The sequence below is a fragment of the Erigeron canadensis genome, chromosome 8 (assembly GCF_010389155.1).
Source record: "Erigeron canadensis isolate Cc75 chromosome 8, C_canadensis_v1, whole genome shotgun sequence".
Classification (NCBI taxonomy): Eukaryota; Viridiplantae; Streptophyta; class Magnoliopsida; order Asterales; family Asteraceae; genus Erigeron; species Erigeron canadensis.
In genome coordinates this window covers 47,608,399-47,633,906 of record NC_057768.1, presented here as the reverse complement: position 1 = coordinate 47,633,906, position 25,508 = coordinate 47,608,399, and the positions used below count along the sequence as shown (strand labels likewise).

The following is a 25,508-nucleotide window of genomic DNA, read 5'->3' as shown; positions in this document are numbered from 1 at the left end:
AAAGAGACATTACCCATAATAGGTACATCTATTATACATATGACTTTCCAATAATAACAATTAACAATCCTATTGATGTCTAACAATGAAGTACTAACTTGATAGCAGTTAATCATTAATTTAAATCATATTTTATTATCACGAGTCGAACATTAAAGTAAAAAAAAACACTACGATCCTCTGACAATTTAGATTGTTGGAGTAAGAATTTACACTTGTTAAAATTCGAACTTTCACTACATTGGTAAAAATTAAATGTTCTTGATGATAAATATTCTTGATGTTTTAACATTTGTATTTTCTCTGTCTGTTACGAGCAATAGTATCCGCGCAATACAGCGGTGAGATGGTGGGGTGATAGGTCATCGAAGGTGATAAGTCATAAATGTAATAGCCAAATGCCTTAACTGTACGGACTCCGTACTCGAATTTAAAAATTCGTCGAAAGTATATCGAATGGCATCTCTAATGAAAGAATATGAAATTTTAAGAACACCCATATAATTTTTATAATTTATCGATATACGGTTTTTGAGAAAAAGATTTGAATAGATTGGAGGAATAAAATGATTTATGGAGGAGAGAGAGAAAAATAAGTGGTTGGGATTTAAGGGTATTATAGGTATGTTAGGTAGAGATGTTTAAATTAGTGAATAAAGAAGAGGGGTAATTTAGGTACTTTAAATCATCTTTTGAGAACTTAAATAAAAAAAACAAAATGCTTTATAAGATAACGAGAGTAAGTACTCGCGCATTGCGGCGGTGAGATGGTGGGGGTGATAGCTAGGTTAGAGAGTGAGATAGTCAAATGCCTACGGCCTCCGCCCTCGGATTTAAAAATTCGTCGAAAGTATATCGAATGACATCTCTAATGAAAGAGCATGAAATTTTAATAACATCCATGCAATTTTTATAATTTATCGACGTATGATTTTTGAGATAAAAGATTTTGAATGAATTGGAGGAATAAATGATTTATGGAGGAGAGAGAAAAAAAGATGATTGGTTGAAATTTGAGGAGAGGGAAAGAGTATTATGGTTATTTTAGATAAATATAAAATAGATGAGAGGAATATTTTGAAGATGTACTTAAAATCAGTATTAAAAATTTCAATTCAATATTGAAAATTTGAAAGAAATCTGTTTTATAATATAAAATATAGATATAGATAGTCATCAATTTGACAACTCGTCTAATATCTGGTACAAGAATTTTCGCTTAGTATTTTGCTTATAGACCTGTGGCTTTCTTTTTGATTTCAAATACAACATGAGGGCTGCTGATAAGGCATATCATGGTTTTTATTTTATTTGAATACCCTTGATTTCAAGGTTCTCATAGGATATGATGTATATCTTCCAACTTAACGTTGGTTTGCCGAACAAGTCGGTGGGGTGATAAAGCATCTAGGAAGATTGTGATGACCTAAGATTTTCAAAAATTGTGTATTCTCATGCATCCTTTCAATTAATTATGACATCATCATAATTTATTGATTTAAAATTTAATATATCCTACCTTTTTTAAATATATCTCATTAATGTAGATTTTTATTAAATGTTCACACTATTATGTAAGATTTTAATTACCTTAATTTCCGTTATAATAGGCCGAAACTATGGTGTCTTTTAGTATATGTTTTACTTTTTATTTTTACTACTCGTATGTGTTTCAACATGTGTGTACAGCTACACAAGTTTTGTTTCCGTTTAGTTACATTATTTACATAATAACTTATCACAACTTTTCAATTTATTTAACATTGTTATCATACATTTTAACATGATAACATATTTTAAAGTTACCCGGGTAGAATTCGATTTATTTATTTATAAGTTAACCCGGTTGAACCAGGGATGATTAGCTAGTTTGTTATTATTTTAGATTCGTGATCGACTTAACAAAATATTCCCCGATGGGGGATGGTTTTATCTTCTAGCTAATAGTAGAATTGGTCCCTTTATGGGTATGTTTGTCACAAAAGCTTGAGGCTGTAGTTAAGGGCATGGGGCTGGAGCTTGACGTTGAGGCCAGGGGCTTTTTTTTCAATTCTCTTCCTATGAGCTTTTATTTTTGTAACATCCCAAACATTTTATGATGAACATTGACCAAGTCGTTAGTCAACGTTTACCTTCCGTTAGGTTTATGTGTTTAAATGATAATGTGATAATGACTATGATCATTATATAAGATTAATGTGCCTAAATGTTAATGATTAATTTCATTAAATATGTTCAAGTGAAGACTTTAATAAGTATTAATTGGATTACGTGATTAAATGCTTATGTACTTAATATATGAAACGTGGGATTAATGTGTGAGTGTGCAATATGATTAAAGTGAAAAAAAAATGATTAATGATGAATGATAAAGTCACAAAAGGTTTTCGATAGGATTAAAAAGTCGTTAAGTGCTCTCGTATGCATTAAACGAACAATTAGGTCACAAAACAAGTTATAAGGAAGTGCAAGGGCTTAGATGTTAAGTTTTCAAAGTTGTTCCACTATATATAGGACCAAAATTTCGTCCATGATGCCTCATGATCAGATCTAAACCCTTACAAAATTTCACACACAAAACTCTAGCCTCTCTTTTGTTCCTATGGTGATTTCTCTTAGGTTTTGATCCTTCAATCATCCCTATAGTAATCCAAGGATCAATTGATGGTTTCATGGTTTTAATTGAGTTTTCATTGATGCCTTGAAGTGATTCTACAAAGTTTCAAGTCGTGAGGGTTTAAGATAAGTTCGAAACGAAAAGCTCAAGAAATCCCGTTTTTACTTACCACAGTCCAGAAAACACATGATCCCTGGAGATTTAACCGTCAGATCATCTTGATTTTTTGACTGTAGCTTCCTGACATATAGACAACGATTTTCAACCGTTGAATTTATCCATGGAGGTCTAGAAGTCGAGTTATAGGGCTGGCACAGTGGGCTGAAATTCCGTTGACTTTGGTTTTAGGTCATCTTTAATGATTCTTTTGATTATCCTTCTAATTATGTGTTAAAGGTAATAGATCTTTCAATTTCATCATGATTTACAGATCTTGTATTGATTTCAAGTTGTAGATTAAGGTCTTGAGGTTTGATTATGAGTAGATTACGTTTGAAATCATAATTGATAGTTTTCGAAGGTATAATCGGTTCCATATTTATATGTAAGCGTTTTGTGGATCAACCGGTGACATCAAGTCATCAATTGAGTCTATTTTTTTGGTGTATCCAAGTTTTATAGGTCGTGAAGGTTTGCTATGTTTGTTTGATGGTCGGAATAGTTTGCAAAACAAAGGGTTCTTTAAGATTGAAATTTCTGTTATCTTGCAAAAATCATAGAAAATTCATCTGAATGAGTTAGAAGACAAACCTTATATTTTTGAAAAGGTCTATGAATCCTCTAAATTTGATATGAACTAAGTTTCTTCTGGTTTTGCCCAGAAATAGGTAAAAAAAATACTGATTTCCAGAACTGGTCGGATTTAGGACGAATGATGTAGGCCTGTTTTGGAAAAAATCATATCTCATTCACTAAAGCTCCTCAAGAGTCAAACCTTATATTTTTGAAAAGGTCTTTGAGTGCCCTGCAAATGTCCAGAACTAAGTTTTGTTGTATCTGGTCTTCTTTATTGCTAAAAATCATTGGAAAGTGAATGGCGCAAAGCTGGAAATATGCCAAAATTTCCTTGTTTAGTGCTTATAGGTTGATCTTATATTTGTTATAGGTACCCGGGAATACTTGTCAAGCACCGTAACTTGTTAATTGATTGTTGTTGAACTCCTTTAAGGTAAGATAACATCTTTTGTCACCTATTGGTACAACAAAATACGTTTTCATAAGTAAAACCTTCTAAACGTTTATGTGTGATTGAAAGTAAAGTAAAGGGGAGTTATGGGAGATTGATATGGGATATGACGCTTACCTTTCTATGATAAATGACATGTATATGAAGGTTGCAAAGGCATAAGGTAAGTTCTCATAATATGGAATGATGATATGCTTATAAAATGTGAATATGATATGATGCCATGTTTATGTTATGTGATCATGATACAATGTTATGCTTAAGCTAAATGATCATGATGTAATGATATGCTTATGTAAAGTGAATATGTAATGGTGACATGATTATGATAGGTGATTATGGAATGATGTTATGATTATGTTATATGATCATGAAGTGATGATATGTTTATGATAAGATTTCATGTGTGGCTTGATCACCTAGTCACTAGTCCTTTGATTAGGATTGTCATATTCACGTGCACGTTAAGGACCCTAAAGTAAAGATGATATGTGATTAACTTAGGTGAAAGTGTAACCTACGTTAATATAAAGTAAAGATAAAAGTGATTAGTTTAGGTGAAAGTGTAGCCTAAACTAATGTAATAAAGAAGTCTCGAGCATATGTAAAGTTGTGTTAAGCTTAACCCGTGCTAGTTGTAAAATTAGTGCGTATGTGGTCACTTGAGTTGCTCCTTGTGACATAGTTATGTTTGTTTAATCCGGGTGGAGTAACTAACCACCAATGCGTAAAGGCATAAACGGTTTATTCAGTTGGAAATGACTTTGTCTTTCCTTAACGACGCCGATGGACCCCTTATTGGTTACCCATCATGTCGGGTGTGAGGACTCCCTGTATGGTCTATGACCGCCTACACACAACCCCACATCCCTAAGTATGTGTGGCTTATGTCACATAGCCTACGTCTAGGTAAAATAAAAGTAACGAAATAAAGAAAGTAAAGAAAGATGAAAAGTAAAGCTTTATGATGATAGACACACTTAGGATTATGATGTTCCTAATGTGTTATGCCACAGGATGCTTATGATGTTCATGATGTACGTTTCTTATATTTATGATGTTTATGATGCTCATGTGATATTAACATATAACGATGATATGATTTTGTTAATATATCTAATCGGCAAATGTTTTCAAATATGTTATTCTTACTTAGCTAATTTATTAGCTAACACTTGCTCTTTTGAAAATGTTGTGCCATCAGATTAGATGAGTTTGGAGCTAGAGAAAAGATAGCTTGGTGAGGATGGGTAGAGACATTAAAGACTATAGCATTTGTGTTCTTGATGCTTAAACTACCCTTAGTCTTTTGTTTGGCTACTTCATTTACGATATTATGATTAAAGACTGTGTAATAATGCTTGGCATTTATGTTGGTGCCAAGACTTGGATTTTCTTTTATTATTTCGATGATGCATTTAGTAACACCAAATGTTTTCAAAAGTTTCATCCGGTTACGGATGGGCAGATTTATATGTGATCCTTTTCCGCTATTATTAAACGCCGTTAGGCGAAAGTTTTTGAAAATCCAGATTTTAAAGTGACGGGTGTTACAATTTTAAAGACCTTTTGGGGCTTTTAGGAGTTTTTCAGGGCTGGGGCTTTTGATTTCTTATGTATTAGCAAATAGGGTTATAACTTTTAAATTAGCTTATTTTTAAAAGCTAAGGGCTTTTAAGCTCTTAAAAACCCCTAAAAACCCCTTGCCAAACAGTCCCTATATCTACTAATATCCTACACAAACTTTTCCAAGTTAATTACTCAATTAAGATGTATTTTCCAACAAAATATACTTTGGGTATGTTTGGCACAAAAGCTTGAAGCTGAGGCTGTAGTTAAGGGCTTGGGGCTGGAGCTTGACGTTGGGGCTAGAGCCTGGGGCTTTTTTTTCAACTCTCTTCCTACGAGTTTTTATTTTAAAGACTTTTTGGGGCTTTTAGGAGTTTTTCGGGGCTGGGGCTTTTGATTTCTTATGTATTACCAAACAGGGCTATAATTTTCAAAAGTCCTTATTTTTAAAAGCTAGGGGCTTTTAAGCCCTTAAAAACCCCTAAAAACCCCTTGCCAAACAGTCCCTTTATATCCCCAAATCCCAAAGAAAAGAATTAAATATAGATACATGTATAATGATAAAATTATATATTTCTACAAAATTAGGTTAAATTTATGATTATAATTAATAATGCACATTATATGCTTTAAAAGAAAGTTTATTTTAAAATGCCTTTTCTCCAAAATTTTAAAATTATTAATTAAATTATTATATATTATGAAGATAACGATAAATATTTCGTTATTTTTTTCAACATATACAATACTAGTTTGTTTTAGCTTTTTTTCAGATAATATTTAATGCTTTAAAGAAAATAACCTATCTAAATTTAAGTTTAATGACATGCATCATATAAACATAAATCAAGAATTCAAATTCTATCATCACTGTTGATTGTAAGTGAAAAATCAAAATAATGAATATTAGTTAATTAAACAGCTTAAAATCTAAAGTATATTAAATATATAAAAGGTTTACTTTTTTTAAAAAAGATGTGAATCATTTATTCGCAACAGGCAATCTAGCTTACATTGTTTTAGCCGGGTTCACGCTAGAAACCCCCCTCACCCTTAATACCTAATAGGAAAATAAACCCCCAACTAAACCGCCCGTAGACACTGTTAAAATATGATCACGTAAAATGAACGTATGTCCGAAAAGTATTTAAGCCTACGGGGTCACACCTCAACGTGAATGTAACTATAATTAATTAATATATTAAATGTAATTTATTAATTAATTTGATCACGAAAAACTAACGGTCGTCTGTTAAATGTTAATAGTTAACGGTACTTAACTGACGGACTTAACGGAGGAGACAATTGTGATTAAATGGAAAATTAAGAAACCCTCTAGAAGCTTCCTAGAGGGGGACGGCCAAACCTAAAGGGTTTTTAGAAAACCCTAAACTTGTTTTTCAAGTTAAACTTTGGCTATAAATACAAACCCTTTTCTTAAGTTTTTCACACACACAATTATTAAGGTATTCTAAAACCCTAAAATTCTCTCCTCCTCCCTCTTTTTTGGCTTCGGCCGTTCCTCACAAAAACAAAGGGTTTCGGGTTTTGTTTGGTTCGTGTGAAAGGGGTATTAACAAAGGGTTGTTTGTTCGTGATCAAGTACTAGCATACGTACGTTCCAACGTTGTGTGTGCAATCGTAGAGAGGTTATTTTAAACCTTGTTCTTGTTTTAATCTCTCCAATATAAGGTACGTATTCTATACTTTGGTTAATTAATTAAACTGCATAAATCTTGTCTTCCGTTGCGTGCTTTGTGATTTGATTTGATAAATAGTTATATAATCCAACAGTGGTATCACGAGCCTACTATGTATGTTTTTTGATTACCAAAAAATCAAAACTTGAAGGGGGTTAGGGTTCTTGATTTAAAAAAAATTCGATTATATATATATATATTGTTAAATTGATTTTGTAATTTAATTACATTATTTAAATATGAAAAAAGTTTTAATATAAACATATATATATATGGATCGAAACTTCCAGAAAATAAATAAAAAAAAGAAGGTTTTTTTAGGGTTCCTAATCCAAGTTTTGATTAATTACATGTTTATGTGATAAATTGTATGTAATTATATGTTGTACCTTTAATTTTAATGGTTAAAAAGAAGTAAAAATCATGAATTTTTCATGCAAATCATCATGATTCTTACTTAGATATATTGATATGAAATCTTGATTATTAGGGTTAATTATGCTAGATAATTGTATAATTAATTGTGTGACAATGTGAATTTTTCGTATAAACTTTCTGTTTTGCGACAGTTTACTAAAAAATTCATATCTTTTAATCCGTAATGCGTTAGAGGTCGTGCTTTGAACTGTAGATGCTCAACACATAGGGATAAAACTTTGTAGTTCTGGTCGAAATCTGAATCGGACCAAAAACAAGTCTAACCAGGTCGTGAAGCTACTGAAATTTCCAGTGAGCAAACTATGTGCTTATATGATAATTGATTGTTTTGTATATGTTTAAGGCTTACGCAATCAAGGCGACTTGATGTATGTGGTCCTCTTCTTTGAAGGGGGAGCCGGATTAGACATGAATAAACCATAGTGACATGTTTAGGTGACCTACCATAACTCGTTGCATGCTTAAAAGTTATAGTTTATGATTTTACATATTTATTGTGATATAAATTGTGATGTAAAATTGTTTTGAGAAAATATAAACTTGACTAAGCAATATCGAAATAGAGATTTTTTAATAAAATTGGAGTCTTGCAACCTTGAGATACACCGGCTCACCCATTTGAACAAACTCTAAGAGAGGTATAAGCCGGAGTGCGCTAGCCTTCTAAAAGGGTGGGTTTTTAATTGCGTTCATTACAAACCTTTGCCCTTGCGCTTCTTTGTGCGTTCAAATGGAGCTACCGAGCTCTCTTGTGTTGCTAAGACTATAAAAATGATTTTATTAAATATTATGTTTAGAAGATATGCATGAATCTTCAAAACATAACTTTTTGAACACATATCAAATTGAATGACCCAATAAACTTAAGTCATTTGCCATCTAACTTGTCAAGGACACATGGGGTCGTTGTTTTACTCACTGGTACACAGTGGTGAAATGGCGATTGCATGGCGAAACTCATTCACTGGTACACAGTGGTGGTCAATTTTGCACGTTCTTAGTTGGACGACTTAAAGCGAGTTAAGCGGTGAGACCTTGACTCGTGGCAAAAGATGGGACAAAACATGACTACAAAAGATCACTTGATGAATCGAGTGTCTTACGTAGGTCCCATACTTTGTAGGAATTGCACTTGTAATGCAATTATTGATCGTCACTTACCTTTTGAGTGTGATCATTTCTAGCAGATAAACTAATGAAATGGTTGCATGTCAATTGGCTCCTAGCCTTATTGAAATTAATTGTTTATTCTATAAACATTGGGTAATTAATTTCTTAAGGATTAATTATCGAAAATACTGATATTTGAACTTAATCTGTTTTGTAGATGGCAATGAATCCTTCCACAAACACCAATACTCTTCGGCAAAAGTTTGAAAGAAAAGTTCTTTCTGGACAAAACACAAATGATCTCATTCATAGACCGAGAAGGATTCTAAATAACTATGAAGTCCTTGATGAGGAGAGATCAGTTGTTCCTAGAATTGGTGCTGCAACTAATGAGTTGAGTGCAACCGATACCGCGTTTGGAAGGCAATATTTGTATGAATTGCATAAAGAAGTTTTTAGCCTACAACACGAGCAAGGAACACCAGTTGGACCTCATATACTGAAAGTGAAAATGTATTTTGAGAAATTGGAAAAGCTGAATAATGCTTATGTTCCTCCATTTATGATTGGAATAATTCTCAAGTCACTTTCTAAGGACTTTGAGAATTTTGTGAGCAATTATCGTTTACATGGGACGGGTAATACCGTTATTGAACTCCATGCCATGATAATTGAGTATGAAAAACAACTTCCAAAGAAAATTCCAACACCCCAAGTTCTTGTAAACAAGGGGGAAAAGTCCAGAAAAGAAAACAACAAATCGCTAAGGGCAATGAAATGCCTTTAACAAAAAAGGGTACAACGGCTAAAGACCAGAGCTGTCATTATTGTAATGAAGTCGGGCACTGGAAGAGGAACTGTCCTAAGTATCTTGCCGAGTTGAACTCGAAGAAGAAGAATACTAGCGGCGCTAGTATTTCAGGTATCTTCACCATTGAATTATTTTCCTTAACTAAGCGTAAATCGTGGGTTTATGACATTGGTTGTGGAACTCACATCTGTAATGAATTACAGGGGCTTAGGAAAAGGAGGAAACTGAAGCCCGGAGCTTTGCAGTTGATAGTGGGCAATGGTCTACCAGCAGCTGTTGAAGCGATTGGAGAATTTCATTTAGTTCTTCCTTCCGGTTTAATTATTGTTCTAGACAATTGTCATTATGCACCTTCTATTACTAGAGGTGTTATTTCAGTTTCTTTGTTGAAAGACAACGGATTCATTAATGTTTTTAATGATATTGGTATTTCAGTTTCTAAAAATAATGTTCATTATTTTGATGCTATTGCTTTTGATGGTATTTATGAAATTGATATGCGTGATTGTGTTTCAAATAATTCAATGTATAATGTTAGCAAAAGAGCCAAGACAGACTTGGACTCTACTTATCTTTCGCACTGTCGTCTTGCACACATTGGCAAAAACCGCATTGAAAGACTTCAACGTGAAGGGATCTTAAAATTAAAAGATGAATCATTTGATAAATGCGAGTCATGTGTTTCCGGCAAGATGACACGAAACCCTTTAAGCATTCGCCAGAAAGGGCTAAAGATCTTCTTGGACTCATTCATACCGATGTTTGTGGCCCATTTAGACATGTGTCAAGAAAAGGAGCTAGCTACTTCATAACTTTTACGGATGACTTCAGTCGTTATGGTTATGTTTACTTGCTTAAACATAAACATGAAGTCTTTGAAACATTCAAAGAGTTTAAAAATGAAGTTGAAAATCAACTCGGTAAAACCATTAAGATTCTTCGTTCGGATCGAGGTGGTGAATACTTAAGCCAATAGTTTAAGGATTATCTTAAAGCATGTGGAATTGTCCAACAACTTACTCCTCCATATATTACTCAGCATAATGGAGTGTCTGAAAGGAGAAATCGAACCTTGTTAGACATGGTGAGATCGATGATGACCCGTACAACTCTCCCATTTTCGTTTTGGGATTATGCTCTAGAGACTGTTGTGCGCATTCTCAATATGGTTCCAACCAAGAAGGTTGACAAGACACCGTACGAATTATGGCATGGTGATGTCCCTAATTTGTCTTACTTAAGAGTCTGGGGATGTGAGGCACTTGTGAAGCGCGATACGCCTGACAAACTTGAACCCAGAACTACTAAGTGCATCTTTGTCGGATACCCTAAGGAAACGATGGGTTACGACTTCTATGATCCCGCCAAAAACACTGTTCGTGTTGCTCGATATGTTGAATTCTTTGAGAAGAAGTTAGTTCAAGAGAACAGTGGGAGGGTTGTAGAACTTGATGAGACTCAAGAGGAAGATGTGTCACCTTTTGAGGATACTAGCAATCATCAACTTGGGGGGGGGGGGAAATGTTCAAAGTGATGAACCTCAAGTCGATGATAATGAAGTGATTCCACTTCGTAAGTCCGAAAGGACAAGACGTCCTACCGAAAGACTATGTCTGATGGTAGAAGAAGACGTTGTTGGAGATCTCGATGAGCCTCCGAATTTCAAAGCTGCATTATCAGATCCGGAATCTGACAAATGGCTTGAAGCTACGAAGGTGGAAATGAAATCCATGAAAGACAATCAAGTTTGGAGCTTGTTTGATCTTCCACAAAATGCTCAAACTATTGGGTGTAAGTGGATCTTCAAGAAGAAGACGGACATGGATGGAAATGTACACACCTATAAAGCTCGTGTCGTGGCGAAAGGTTATACTCAACGTTTCGGTGTTGACTATGATGAAACCTTTTCTCCAGTTGCAGACATTAGAGCTATTAGGATTCTCTTAGCTATAGCAGCATACTATGACTTTGAGATATGGCAAATGGATGTTAAGACTGCCTTCTTAAATGGTTACTTGGATGAAGAAGTCTATATGGATCAACCAGAAGGTTTTATTGATCCGAAACATCCCAACAAAGTATGCAAGCTTCAAAGGTCCATTTATGGACTAAAGCAAGCATCAAGAAGTTGGAATAAACGGTTTGATGAAGAAATCAAAAAGTTTGGTTTTGTTCAAAATCCCGATGAGCCATGTATATATCGCAAAGCTAGTGGGGGGTAATGTTACTTTCCTTGTCTTATATGTCGATGACATATTAATCATAGGAAAACACATTCCAATGTTGCAAGATGTTAAATCCCATCTTGGAAAGTGTTTTGCCATGAAAGATTTAGGAGAAGCGACATTCATTCTTGGAATCAAAATCTATCGAGATAGATCAAGGCGATTAATTGGACTAAGTCAAAGTGCTCATATTGATAAGATCTTGAAGCGATTCAAGATGGAGAACTCTAAGCGTGGGTCTATACCTATGCAAGAAGGACTTAGTTTATCTGTCAAACAAGGTGCTACTACGCCTAGTGAGGTGGAGCATATGAGTAGACTTCCTTATGCTTCGGCTGTGGGATCCATTATGTATGCGGTTAGATGCACTAGACCCGATGTGGCGTACGCGCAAAACATCGTTAGCCGATATCAACAGAATCCTGATGAAAGTCATTGGATTGCTGTTAAAAATATTCTGAAGTACCTACGAGCTACTAAAGATATATTTTTGGTGTATGGAGGAAATCCAGACTTAGAGCTCAAAGTGACCGGATACTGTGATGCTGAATTTCAAACTGATAAAGATGACAAGAAGTCTCAATCAGGATTCGTCTTCGTTCTAAACGGAGGAGCTGTGGACTGGAAAAGCAAGAAGCAAACCACAGTTGCCATGTCTGCAACAGAGTCTGAGTACACTGCCGCCTTAGAAGCCGCAATGGAAGCAGTTTGGATAAGGAAGTTCATTAGCAGGCTTGACGTGATCCCCTCAAATGAATTACCCACTGATTTGTACTGTGATAATACCTGTGCATTAATCATTGCTAACGAACCCAGAGTTCAGAAAGGTGTCAGACATTATGCTAGACGATATCACTATGTTCGTGAGCAGATCGAACTAGGTGAAATCAAATTACTCAAAGTTCACACAGATTTTAACTTAGCTGATCCTTTCACAAAAGCTTTGTCTAGGCCCAAGCTTGAAAGGCATGCCGAGGGCATAGGACTTAAATTAGCTAGTTATTTCATGTAAATCTGTTGTTTCAGTATTTGGATAAGGGATGTTAAACAATTTATATTTTCCATAATGAAATAAAGTACTTGATATGTTTGATTTCATTCAATATTAAATTGTGTCCTATATTTGCATGTTTAATCCCTGAATATTTTATTTAATATTTTATATATTATTGAATATTCTAAATAGTCCATTGTCAATTAATTATATGAGAATATAAGTAAACGAAGACAAATGTGAGTGATTGGTTATATTCTTGGAATATGTAATGGATGGTTCCCACCAAACTCACATGATATCCATAGCGGATGCATATCGGACTACCCCACTAACGAATTATCGTTTTATGGATCGTTGTCATTAAGTGAAATTCGTAAATGGTTACTTTTATTGATCCTCTGACTTGAGATACAAGTAGGTCAGCATATATGAATCGCACTTACTAGATGTAGTTCTAACTCACCTGAATAAGGGGGTACATAAAGGGCTATTTTCAGAAAGCGTCGTGAAGTATGATGACTGGCACGTGTAGTCAATATAGGATTTGTTCCTTCAATTTAAAAGTTGAAGCATGATACCGTTTGACGCCCTCATTAGGACTAATTAAAGATGTTTGCATGGCCGTGCTCAAATAAATCCAGATGGTTCTCGATTATATTTGGTAATCATTAATTAGTTATAGAATGAGAAACATAATCGTTAAATTATGAAATGACCTCGATCCATATTCATATTTAACAAAGGTATCTGAACAAAGGGATAATAAATGACTTAACCGTTTAAAACTATACTTAAATGTTTTCGGGAGCATTGGCGTGTTGCTAGACGCTAACCAATGTTATTACCTCCATTTGTTACGAGCTCAAGTGGGAGCTATTAGAATATGATCACGTAAAATGAACGTATGTCCGAAAAGTATTTAAGCCTACGGGGTCACACCTCAACGTGAATGTAACTATAATTAATTAATATATTAAATGTAATTTATTAATTAATTTGATCACAAAAACTAACGGTCGTCTGTTAAATGTTAATAGTTAACGGTACTTAACTGACGGACTTAACGGAGGAGACAATTGTGATTAAATGGAAAATTAAGAAACCCTCTAGAAGCTTCCTAGAGGGGGACGACCAAACCTAAAGGGTTTTTAGAAAACCCTAAACTTGTTTTTCAAGTTAAACTTTGGCTATAAATACAAACCCTTTTCTTAAGTTTTTCACACACACAATTATTAAGGTATTTTAAAACCCTAAAATTCTCTCCTCCTCCCTCTTTCTTGGCTTCGGCCGTTCCTCACAAAAACAAAGGGTTTCGGGTTTTGTTTGGTTCGTGTGAAAGGGGTATTAACAAAGGGTTGTTTGTTCGTGATCAAGTACTAGCATACGTACGTTCCAACGTTGTGTGTGCAATCGTAGAGAGGTTATTTTAAACCTTGTTCTTGTTTTAATCTCTCCAATATAAGGTACGTATTCTATACTTTGGTTAATTAATTAAACTGCATAGATCTTATCTTCCGTTGCGTGCTTTGTGATTTGATTTGATAAATAGTTATATAACTCAACAGACACAACATTTAATTGGGGTAAAACCATGTCTCCTCTGCATAACTTAAACATGCTTTGTTGGAGAACTTTATTTGTGAAAATCTTTTAAATGTTTTTCCTATGTCTCGAACTCAAGACCTCCAACATGTGAAGTTGATACTTAACCACTGAGCTATAATAAAAAGTTTAATAACAAGGCATAAAATGATAAAATTATATAACAATTAACTATAATCCGTTTTATTCAGCTAAAGATTGTAATTAGCATTTTCAAATAGATATGCCCAATTGCGCTATTTTGTTTAGTACTAGTAGTAGCTTTTAGTTTTTACTACCAATAAGCAAATAACTCAGTTGTATATCTCACATAAGTTACTTATGCGGTGCTTGGTTCATACCAAGGAATTAAAAAGGAAGAGGGAATGAAAGTACCCAGAAATACAAAGATGAAGGGAATGCATATTATCAATGCTTGGTAGTTATTGTGTAATCATTAGCTTGGTAGTTATTGTATATTTTGTTATACAATAGAAAGTAAGCGCGTGTTGCGGCAGTGAGATGATGGAGGTTATACGTCATAGGAGGTTATAAGTTATAAATTGTGATAGCTAAATGCCTTAGGCGTACGGGCTCCGCCATCGGATTTAAAAATTCGTTGAAAGAGTATTTAATGACATTTCTAATTAAAGGGCATGAAATTTTAATAACACTCATGCAATTTTTATAATTTATCGATATACGGTTTTTGAAATAAAAGCTTTTGAATGAATTAGAGCAATAAAATAATTTATGGAGGAAAAAGAAAAAAAATTAGTGGTTGAGATTTGAGGAGAGAAGAAAAAATAAGTGATTGAGATCGGGGGTGTTTGGTAGAAGGGAATTGAAAAGAATGGAATAAAAATAGAGAATGGAAAAAGGGTGAATGAGAATGAACATGGAAATATGAAATCATACTTGAGAAATACGTAATGATATGCATTTTGACAATTATAATTATATGTTACATTAATAACTTACCAATCTTTCAATTATTACGAGTAAATCGTAACATATTTCAATACCCATTAGTAAAACGGACAAAAATACAACTCGGGTAAAATCATATTTAAGGTAAAATAATAAATAAATATATATATATATATATATATAATGAATATTTAATTCAGTGGGATGGGATTTTAGTGGTTGTGTTATTGGTTCTCGGTGACTGGTAGTGTATGACATGGTGGAGGAGCTCGTTGAGATGGTGGTGGTGTTGGTGGCCAATTTGCCGTTCCTGATGGTTGTAGCGAGGTGTGTAGCAGGTGAAGGTTATGGTGGTGGTCGATGAGTTGTGGTTTCTTGAGGTAAATAAATGATGGCATGCTTTTCTAGTAAGAGAGAGGGTAGAGAGATGCGAAAAGAAAGTCAAACAGAGGTGATATTGATTTTTTTATACACACTTTTGAATTAGTTGTTTTTAATGTTTTCCATTCTCCTTCATTCCTTTACTTTTGTAGAGAATTAGAAGTGAGGAAAGAGAATGCTAAATTGATTCTTCAATTCCATTTTTTGCTTACAACAAACAAGAGAAATGATTACCTTTTCCTTTCTCCCTTTCCCATTCCATCCTACCCAACACCCGAGGGTATTATAAGCATATTAGGTAAAGATGTTTAATTAGTGAATAAAGAAGTTAAGTATTTTTGTCGGTTTAAATCATCTTTTTCTTTAAAAAAAAAGAGGCTACTCTTTTATAAGATAATATATATATATATATATATATATAGGTGCAAGTTATTTTAGTACCACTTATTTTAGACCAATTTTAGGACATGTGTTTTTTGTAACTTACACACCACCATGATCATCTCCGACCACCACGATCATCTCCGACCACCACCATGATGTGTAAGTTAACTTACACATGATTTTTCGGTGGGCCTAGTAGATGATGATGGTGGTGTGTAAGTTACAAAAAACACATGTCCTAATTGGTCCTAAAATAAGAGGTGGTCGCAAAATAACCCATATATATATATACATACACATATCTATATATCTACGAATAAACAAAAACAATATTGCAACGTTATTTAAACGACACCTGCCATGTTTCTTACACGACATGTGTCTCTTTAATTTATATTAATAATAAATATTTAACTATAAATAATTAATTCTAAATATATAGATATAAATTTTTTTGTATGACTCAAACTCTTATATTAAACTATTTATGATTAATATTATTATTTCTTATATAAAAATCTATAATAATGATACGACATACATATTACGTCCAAACAAAGCTATATTGATATGATAACTTTGAAAGCTCGAATAACTTTAACGTAAACATGAGTTGATTGTTAAAATTTTGAAAAATTTAGAAAATCATACTTATAGTATTTAAAAAACATAAAGTACATATTTACCAAAAAAAAAAATACTATATATAAAATATATTTATAAAAACCGTGCATCGCGCACGGATATTAAATCTAGTAAAAAAAATATAAAAAAACTCCTAATCATGACTGTATAGAAACTACATCATTAAAAATCTTGCAATCTGTGTATCATAATCCAAAATAATAATAATAATAATAATAATAATAATAATAATAATAATACATACTCGAGTGATGTTTATTAGTTTTATTCAATCAGTTGATCTACCTATTTTTTGATACGCATAAGATAGATTTTGTTAATACCGCTGTAGCATTAATATGCGGATTATTCTTTGATGGAGTAAAAGCAGAATAAGGGACGAGTGATATTCATTCCTCCCAAATTAGTGTATAACTAGATTTTAGACTCGTGTTCAATATTGGATATGAGACTTATGATATTATCAATATTAGATCTTCATACATTTAAGTCATAAAAGCTTTTATTTTAAAGATTGTTTATAACATTTTAAAAATAAGATAAGTTATTAAATATATAAATTTAAAGGTAAAAAATGTAAGTAAAAACAAATTTAAAAAAACATACTTCTAAAACATTGAACACATATATTGTGTTTCATCTTTGAAATATTTTTTTATAGATAATATTTCATATGAAATTTTTTTTAAAACAATTAAATGATTAAAATTTTTTAAAAAATCTTTTTAAGTTGATGACTAAAAATAAATATAAATTAAATATTTCAGGCTAAAAAGTGTAAATTATTGATGGAAAACAAAAAAGTGTAAATTAATAAGACTTTTTCTACAAATACTAATATAATAAGATATTTGGATAATGATTATTTGAATTTTTAATTTATAATTAAGTTAAATGATGACATAAGCGAAAGTCAGTTTGATAAAATTGAGCGATTTGATTGGCTAATAAGTCATTAGTTCAACTGTCTTATAATATATTTTAAGATTAAGATGACCCATTACCCATTTTTGAGTATTTAATAACCTCATAATTTTAAACTAAGCATAGTTAATGGTTATCTTACCCATTTCTCACCATTAAATACATCTAACCAAATGGCAAACACCCCCTTAATGATGCACCCAGGTTTGAGTATTGTTGAATTTTATGTGTGTATTTAGAAAGCTTAATTCATAGGCAGACCTACATAGAACCTAGGATAGCCCGGGCTATGGGTCCGCTAGATCCATGTTATTTTTTTTGTTATTTTTTTTTGCAAAACGATGTGTTAATTATTGGTGCTACGGGTCAAACAAATATGAGATACCCGTCACGTAACTAATTCAAAACTTTCAAAAGATTATCCTAATAATAAAATTGATAAAGACGTACTTGTGCAATTAAATGATAAATAGAAACTACCAAAGTGCCAAAAACTCTTAACAACCATTAAAATTTGTTAAAAATCCTAAAAAATCGTAACAATTTAGTTGTTATCGTTATTTTACGTCGATATAAGGTTAACAATAAAAAAATTTGTGTTACCCGTCCTTATCAATCCTTGGTGGCTTAATTGAGAGATTTTCCTCATATACCCCATTGTAAGCAAATGTCAACTACTTTCACAAAAAAATAGTGGTTTTTACATTTTACAATGGAAAATGACTAATTTTTCTAACAAAATAGCTAAAAAATTCTCCTAACATTTTAAAAAGGTGATATATATTTTTCATTAATTCTTTTTTCTAATCTTGGTCCCTTAATTTTTTGGAGGATTAATGATTTAGTTTTACAAAATAGTAGAAACTAGATTTTAGACCCGTGTCCAACACTAGACACGGGGTTTACGATATTATCAATATTAGATATTCATACATTTAAGTCATAAAAGCTTATAATGTTGAAGAAATACGGTTCTAAGTGTTATATTTTGCAAGTTGTACTACAATAATCATATGTTTGTCACTGTCATTATTAGCCTCGACATATTGATGAAATTGTTTGCCGTAGTCATTCCACAAGCCACATGCTATATATAATAATTTCTCCATTATAGAATATTTTGAAACCAGTTGTACTCATAATGTGATATTATTATGAAAGATAATTAAGAATAAAAGATATAAACATATTTGTGATTTTGTGCTTGACATTCAAGTATATGTATTTAATCATGTTGTGCGTCCATAACACGCATAAGTTTATTTTCAATCACTTATTTTATGATAATATGATAATAATTAAAATTGTTTTTATATTATTTGATAACAATTAGGACTCTTGATTTGAGTGATAATTGTAACTTTAAATATTAATATGCAAAACTAATATATAAAAAAGAAAAGTATGCACCTTTTTGATTGAGTGATAGAATAAATCTTGAATGGAGTTTATATTGATTTGGATTTAGGATTCAAGTAGCCCGCTGTTATAAATCGTGTTTGGGATATGTATCTAGATGTCACACTGTATTTATATCAAATATTAAACTAAATATTAATATTTATAATTATAAAAATCTAATCTAATATTTGTTAATAAGTCATTATGTTTTGAAATAATTTTTTTTAGAAAATATTTCATATGTTGAAAAAAAATTTATTTAATCAAATGATTATAAATTTTAAAAAATTCTTTTAAGTTAGATGGATAAAAATAAATATAAATTAAGTATTTAAGACTTTTTCTATAAATCAATATAAATGCTAATATAATAATATATTTGGATAATGATTATTAGGATTTTTTATTTGTAGTTTATCTAAATGATGACATCATCAAGATGAAATCGAACAATGTGATTGGTTAATAAGTCATTAGTTTAACTGTTTTATAGTATATATTAAGATTGATTTGCGTTTGAACGACGCGGGATGACCGAAACCGACATGACTATAGATATACAATTATACATGCATACATACAGGGATGCTCTGTAACTCTAACAACACCCCGTCCAAACACACACAAGCAAGATCTAGGGTTTATTTTGAAATCAGTTTCTTGTTAATTATTGTATTTCTTTAATCATAATCAAGAATGTAGATTCTTTGCAGGACGTTGAATCATCAGTTAAATAAAAGGTATTGATATTCGGGCATCCTAAAGATCTGTTCGGGTCATATTACCGGAAAAGGTTGCATCTATGGTGTATATATATAACATAATATATATATATAGGTAGGTAGATACTGTAATAATTCGCACAAGTCTGTCTTTTTCTTCTGTGTTGTTGATATGTGGGCAGTCTCTTTTATGCGCAGAACCGCAGAGATTGTCTGCATGGGCTGAATGCAGGTGGCACGTGTGAGTTCCATACCTGCAGTCAGATACATACAAAGCTCATGTGGTTTGTCTAGGCTTTTTCTTAATTTATGGTCTTTGATATGCCTTTACATATATGTTTTCATCCTAATTAAAGTCCCTCATATCAAAAGGATGCCTCATCAGATTTTACTCTAGTACAGGGTCATATGCATTCTGGTCATGACTATTGATCGAACATGATGAGTGTTGACAGTCCTTTGAAAGAGTGGTAGATATCTGAGTATGTATGTATTCGGCATTAGTGTCACTTAATATGTTTTAAACTACAGCATATTAGTGTCACTTAATAGTTACTTGCTCTATCTTGCTGTAGTTTACGTGATCTGTTCTTGGTATCACATTTAATGGTACATGGAGTGGTTAGACTATGTTTTTTTAAGGGTTTGTGAGGCATCCTTTGTTGTATCGATCTCGCATTCATCTTTTGATTCTCCTGATTTTTCATGTATAATGAAATACATCATTTTGGAATTGAATATAACATCAAACAAGATTCTAAATCTCAGGTTCTTTCTATATTTGTTTCTTGATATTCAGTTTTTGACCTTTTGTCTTATTGTTTGTTTTCTGTCTTCTTTTTGATAAATCTTTTTTATTTAAGTCAGCAGAAGTTACTTGCCGCATCAGAGAGTGCAGAGAGGAGAACCTTTTGTCTTATTGTTTGTTTTCTGTCTTCTTTTTGATAAATCTTACCTGGTGTATGCAAGACAGTTTCTTCTCAAACTGTTGGATTCTCTAGAGCCCATATTTGATTTCTTGTCATATTAGAGCATCTTCTTCAGGATGCTTGTCTAACAAGAGCCCGTGGTCTGATCTGCGTGATTGGATCATGCTCTTTAGCTAGTGAGGAGTTTGTTGGTTTTTTGCATCCGTGCAGGTGTGTTAAGTGATAAGCTCTGTAGTAGTATCAATAGAGGCCGTCGGCGGTATCATTTCACTATTTCTGTTTGTTTTAGCAGCTGTACTATCACTTGGCTGCAGTCAGACGATTCTCATTGCAAAGTGTATCAAGACTAAGGTGTTCTTGTTTGCTTTTTAATGCTTTGGTCACCTTTGGTAGGTTTATTGCTTCTGCAGGGCCAGGGAGGCTTGAGTGCTTGCTAAATACGAGGCTCTTGTTGCTGCACTTTGCTGTACATGACGAGAAGCTTCCACTTAGTTCTTTGTGATGGTCATATACGTGCATACAAATATTCTATTTTGTGAATTGTGATATGTAGAGGAGCAGGTGGATATAGTTTATCTGGGAAACGTATTATGGGTTTTTAAATGATGGTTTTGTTCTTTGACCATTTGCTGGTAGTTCTGTGGGGGGCTTTTGCAGCTATCCTATTGTAAATCTTGCAGACATTATAGTGGAGACTAATGTTTTATTGATAATGTTTTAATGGACTCCTATTTTCTATATCTGTATCCTCTACATGTGTCCCGTATAATTCATTTCATCTATTCCCGGCCTTCGCTTTTTTCTTCATTCCTTGCTGCGCCCGATGATGTATATATATATAATTATATATATATATATATTTCAGGCCCGTGTTTAGGCCTGTGTTTAGGCCGCAGAACTAAAAGTAAATGGCTCTTTGTTATTGTCTACAGATCATTTGCACTGCCTTGTCTTTTCATATGCAGGTCTAGTTCATCCTCTCCGTTCATTGGAAGCAACTTCCTGCCAACAAGTGAAGTGCCACTAACTTCCCTCCAATCATTTAAATTATGTTTTTTTTATCGATAAAATAACTAATAGTATTTAGGGTAGTGTAGATAGGTAAGCCTTTCAAAATGGAAACTTCTAATGCTCAACCATTTGCTATACCAATTTGATGTTCTAAAACAAACAAAAACTAAAACAACACTTAAGAAAGACATTCAAATTAGGCTACATACACTTTCTACTTATACAAAAAAGTACATCTGCTACTTAGATTTACTGTCATTTTTCACCTCATTTGCTTCAGCTGCCCAGTAGCTTTTCACAGCAACAAGAATTTTTTCCTCATTGAGTGGTCCACTTTCATGGTCAACTGTCTTGGTTTTCCAACTCATACGTTCTGCTATACTTTTAATCTTCCCTATCATATCTGCATCATCTCTAAATATAACACTCCCTTCTGGACGCAATATTCTATCCATTTCCAGTAGAATATCCGTGATATCGCACCTTTAAACACATACATACCGTAATCATTAGCATCATATTCTTGTAACAAAGATGTTAAACTACCAAAAAGATCATATTCTTTGTTTCACATTACCTATCTTGATATATGCTGAACACACTGCCTGCATGGATTAAATCATATGTTCTTGGATAAGTGTCAAACGCCTCACACCAGTCATGATACACTCCAATGAATCCTCGTTCATAAATTACTCCAAGTGTATCAGGTTGGACTTTTACAGGAACCACATTCATTACCCACACTGGGTATTTCTGTTTCATCAAGGCTGCAGAAAATCCACCTAGGTAAGCATTCATGTCCATCACGTTACGGCATTTTCCTGTAGGCAAGGCAGTAACGATTTTTTTGTAATGTGTCACCCGTTCTTTCCAGAGTTCATTATCCTTGTTGAATTTTTCTTCCGTGATACCCTTTACCATGTTGTTTTTTATTCTAGGAGGAACAGCAGTTGCACGTTCTGGCCATTTCTTTATGGCTCCACCTGAGACTTTATCTGGGCTGCTTACTTCTGGCAATGGGGTGATACAGGTCTCCAGTTCTTTGTACCTTATACATACCAAATGTGGTTAGACATATGTTGCAACAATTTATAACATTTTAGATAACAGTATGTGATATTATCGTAAAGAAAACTAAGAGTACGTACCAAGCTTCATCCGCATTGCCTGATTTGCATATATGTGGCTTCTGATGTGTCTTTTTCCTTTTGATACATTCAATGTGGTTGATTGGCTTTTGCCACACGGCAAGAGCATCCTTTTCGATGACTTTTTTCCAACAAAGACGTTTTGCAACTTCCTCAATTTCGTCTTGTTCATGTTTTAAATCTTCCGGGGTTCTTTCCCAACCTTTCCACAGTTTCTCCCAACGAATTGGAGGTCCAGATAGTATCCAGTAACCACCAGGCCTTAGAATTCTATCCACTTCAAGTAAATACAATCCATCTACACATTTATTAATAGTAAGGATCAGAAGTGAATCACAGAATACATGGAAATCGTTAGAACTACAAAATTGCTTGTAATTCACATGAGAATAAGTCCAGCATGTCAGATCTGAAACTATCGTATTGAAGTCATTTCATATTCCATATAATATCTAATTACGTCGCCGTTCATTTTGTAAAACATTAATTAAAATACTTGTATATCTGATTATCTGTAGTCAAAGCTCCATAACCTTACCATATTTATACCATGGAATAAGACAGCGAGCACAGTGAGCCATGTCGAATGCCCTGGCTGGGTAAGGAAGTCTTTGTGATCCCATAATGCCAATGATAGCAGGAACTCCACGCTCTAATGCAAACCATACTTGGGCTTCGTGCGTGTCCTTTGGAGCAAAAGACATCGTTATGATGTCCCTTTTAAGCAGGTATGCACCCCAACTTGCAACCTAACACATTGTTCAAAGTATTGATCTTAGATGTTCAAAATTTAAAAAACAAGAAAGATAATATGAAAGAAATCATATACTTACTCCACAGCCAGTATCAATTGCAGTTCGAATGGTTCCATTTGAGAGAGGTATGAGTTCATTGATATCATCGATGTAAGAATCAGCTCCATGTCGGAACATAGTACCACCTCCTGGAAATCTAAACCAGTCACCTTCTACTTTAATCCAGTTTTGATGACTTTTCTCAACGCTAAGCTCTTTGTGAGGAATGTTGGCAAACCATGCATAGTCTCGGCTTTTTGGCCATTTGAAAGGTAGCTTGTACTTTGGTGGTGCAGGTATGAGGCAACGTAGGAGTTCCTCTTTACTTGGACAATGTCTCTCTCTATACTTCAACATTTCTCTATCAAATTTATTTCCTCTCTCCGGGTCTTGGCATGGAGTGTATTCACTATAGGACATATTGCACGGTGGGAACTCGGGCAACTGTTGTGAATTTTCCACTACCAACTGATGGTGACTTTCAAAGTCCAATGTCACAGATGATGACGGCGTTGATGATCTTGATGAACCAATGGCTTCATTAGATGTATTATCACATCCAACTTTTTTGGTGATTTCGGTATGTATCGTTGGTGCTATACTACTTTGCCAAGCTCCTAATACGTAGAACAAGATACACAGTCCGCTAACGGCTAGGATCCATGTTACATGATTTCTCCTTGCTTCCAACTGGTGATATTTTGGTGATCCGGCATGTTCTTTAGCCATTCTAACATGCGTAAAAGATCACCTGAAATACATACGATCAAGAAACTGTTTTTAAGGGAAGTACGTTGGTATTAGAAACATGACGATGTTAACTAATTGATAAATTCAGTGTTTTTTTTTACAGCGTCTTCATTACTTCATGCCAGAAATTTAGAATCCAAACAGTATAGTAATGATGTTGTTTTTAGTCCACACGTACATAAACAATTAAAGGTAAAAGATCCAATGAATTCGGATCTGTCCCAAAAATTAGAAGAAACAAAGGCATAAAGGGAATTCAGACCTTGTCCTCCTTCCCATTTTCCATCCAATTTTTACATGTGTCTTAAGCTAAATTGTCCTTTGACCTTAATGGAAGTTATATTACATGTGTCCTAAGTATGAGTTATTTTCGTAAATGGCCTTCACCAACTAATAACACTGGACGGGTTTAGTTGTGACTTGTGAGGTGCTATGAAGATTAACTATAAGTTATTTTGATTGAAGAGTCTGTTTAATACGAGTATATTATGACATTAACATGCATAATCTATTAAAGTTTTTTATATGTTGAACATAATTTACATTCTAATTTTATGGATATAAGTTAGCTTGGTAAGGTGTATTGTGTTAAATAAAGTTACTAAATTTCAAAAGAATATGAAAATACTTGGAATCATTGTTTTATACTTCCTATTGATTGTTTTTTTTTCTCAAGTTATTTTTTCGTGGCGTTGTTACTCAATGTTGATAACCACTGATGGTTCGGAGTCATTTTCTTTTGACTTCATTGCTTGTATGGGTTTTTAATTTCAGTTTATCATTAATATAGGTATTTTTTTTTTAATAACTACTGTATTTAGTTTTAAATCATAGTAATAATTTATCACTATTTTCTATTTTTTATTTTTATCAATTTACCCCTATACCATCCACATGACCACATGTGTTTTGTCGTTTGAGAAGGAACAGCTGAAAAGAAATTAAGAAAAAGACACGGGAGGCTGGGCTACATTGGGTTGGGCTTTAAAAGCTGTTGGGCTAAGAAGAAATGCATATAGATACTGAGACTTTATTAAAGACAAAAGCCATTCGTTTTGTGTCATATCTCCCTGAATTTTTAATTAGTGGACATTATTAAGATGTCACTAGGATTTTTGATTAAATGGTTTCTTCCTTTACATCATATTTATTCTAATTAATCTACCAACCTTAGAATTTGCTTTTTCTCCAAAATTTGGATTCTACTGATAAGAATCTTGTTATTATTCTCATTTGAAATCATAACTTTGAG

The 25,508-nt window shown here is 33.2% G+C and overlaps 1 protein-coding gene across 1 annotated transcript; it reads right to left on the bottom strand.

Annotated features, from left to right (window-relative positions):
- Positions 1–21,753: 21,753 nt before the first annotated feature.
- Positions 21,754–24,235, bottom strand: LOC122579809 (probable methyltransferase PMT17). The gene is made up of 5 exons (XM_043752044.1): positions 23,546–24,235; positions 23,251–23,461; positions 22,713–23,010; positions 22,139–22,612; positions 21,754–22,044 (listed from the first exon to the last, which is right to left on the bottom strand). The coding sequence occupies exons 1-5, from the start codon at positions 24,233–24,235 to the stop codon at positions 21,801–21,803; spliced, it is 1,917 nt and encodes a 638-aa protein (XP_043607979.1). The 3' UTR covers positions 21,754–21,800.
- Positions 24,236–25,508: the final 1,273 nt, after the last annotated feature.

Bases quoted from the DNA above. Each gene is read 5' to 3' on its own strand.
- LOC122579809 (XM_043752044.1), bottom strand. From the start codon at position 24,235: ATGGCTAAAGAACATGCCGGATCACCAAAATATCACCAGTTGGAAGCA. The intron at 22,613-22,712 runs GTACGTACTCTT...GGTATGTATAAG, and splicing joins GGCAATGCGGATGAAGCTTG to GTACAAAGAACTGGAGACCT. The intron at 22,045-22,138 runs GTAATGTGAAAC...ATGTGTTTAAAG, and splicing joins TTCAGCATATATCAAGATAG to GTGCGATATCACGGATATTC.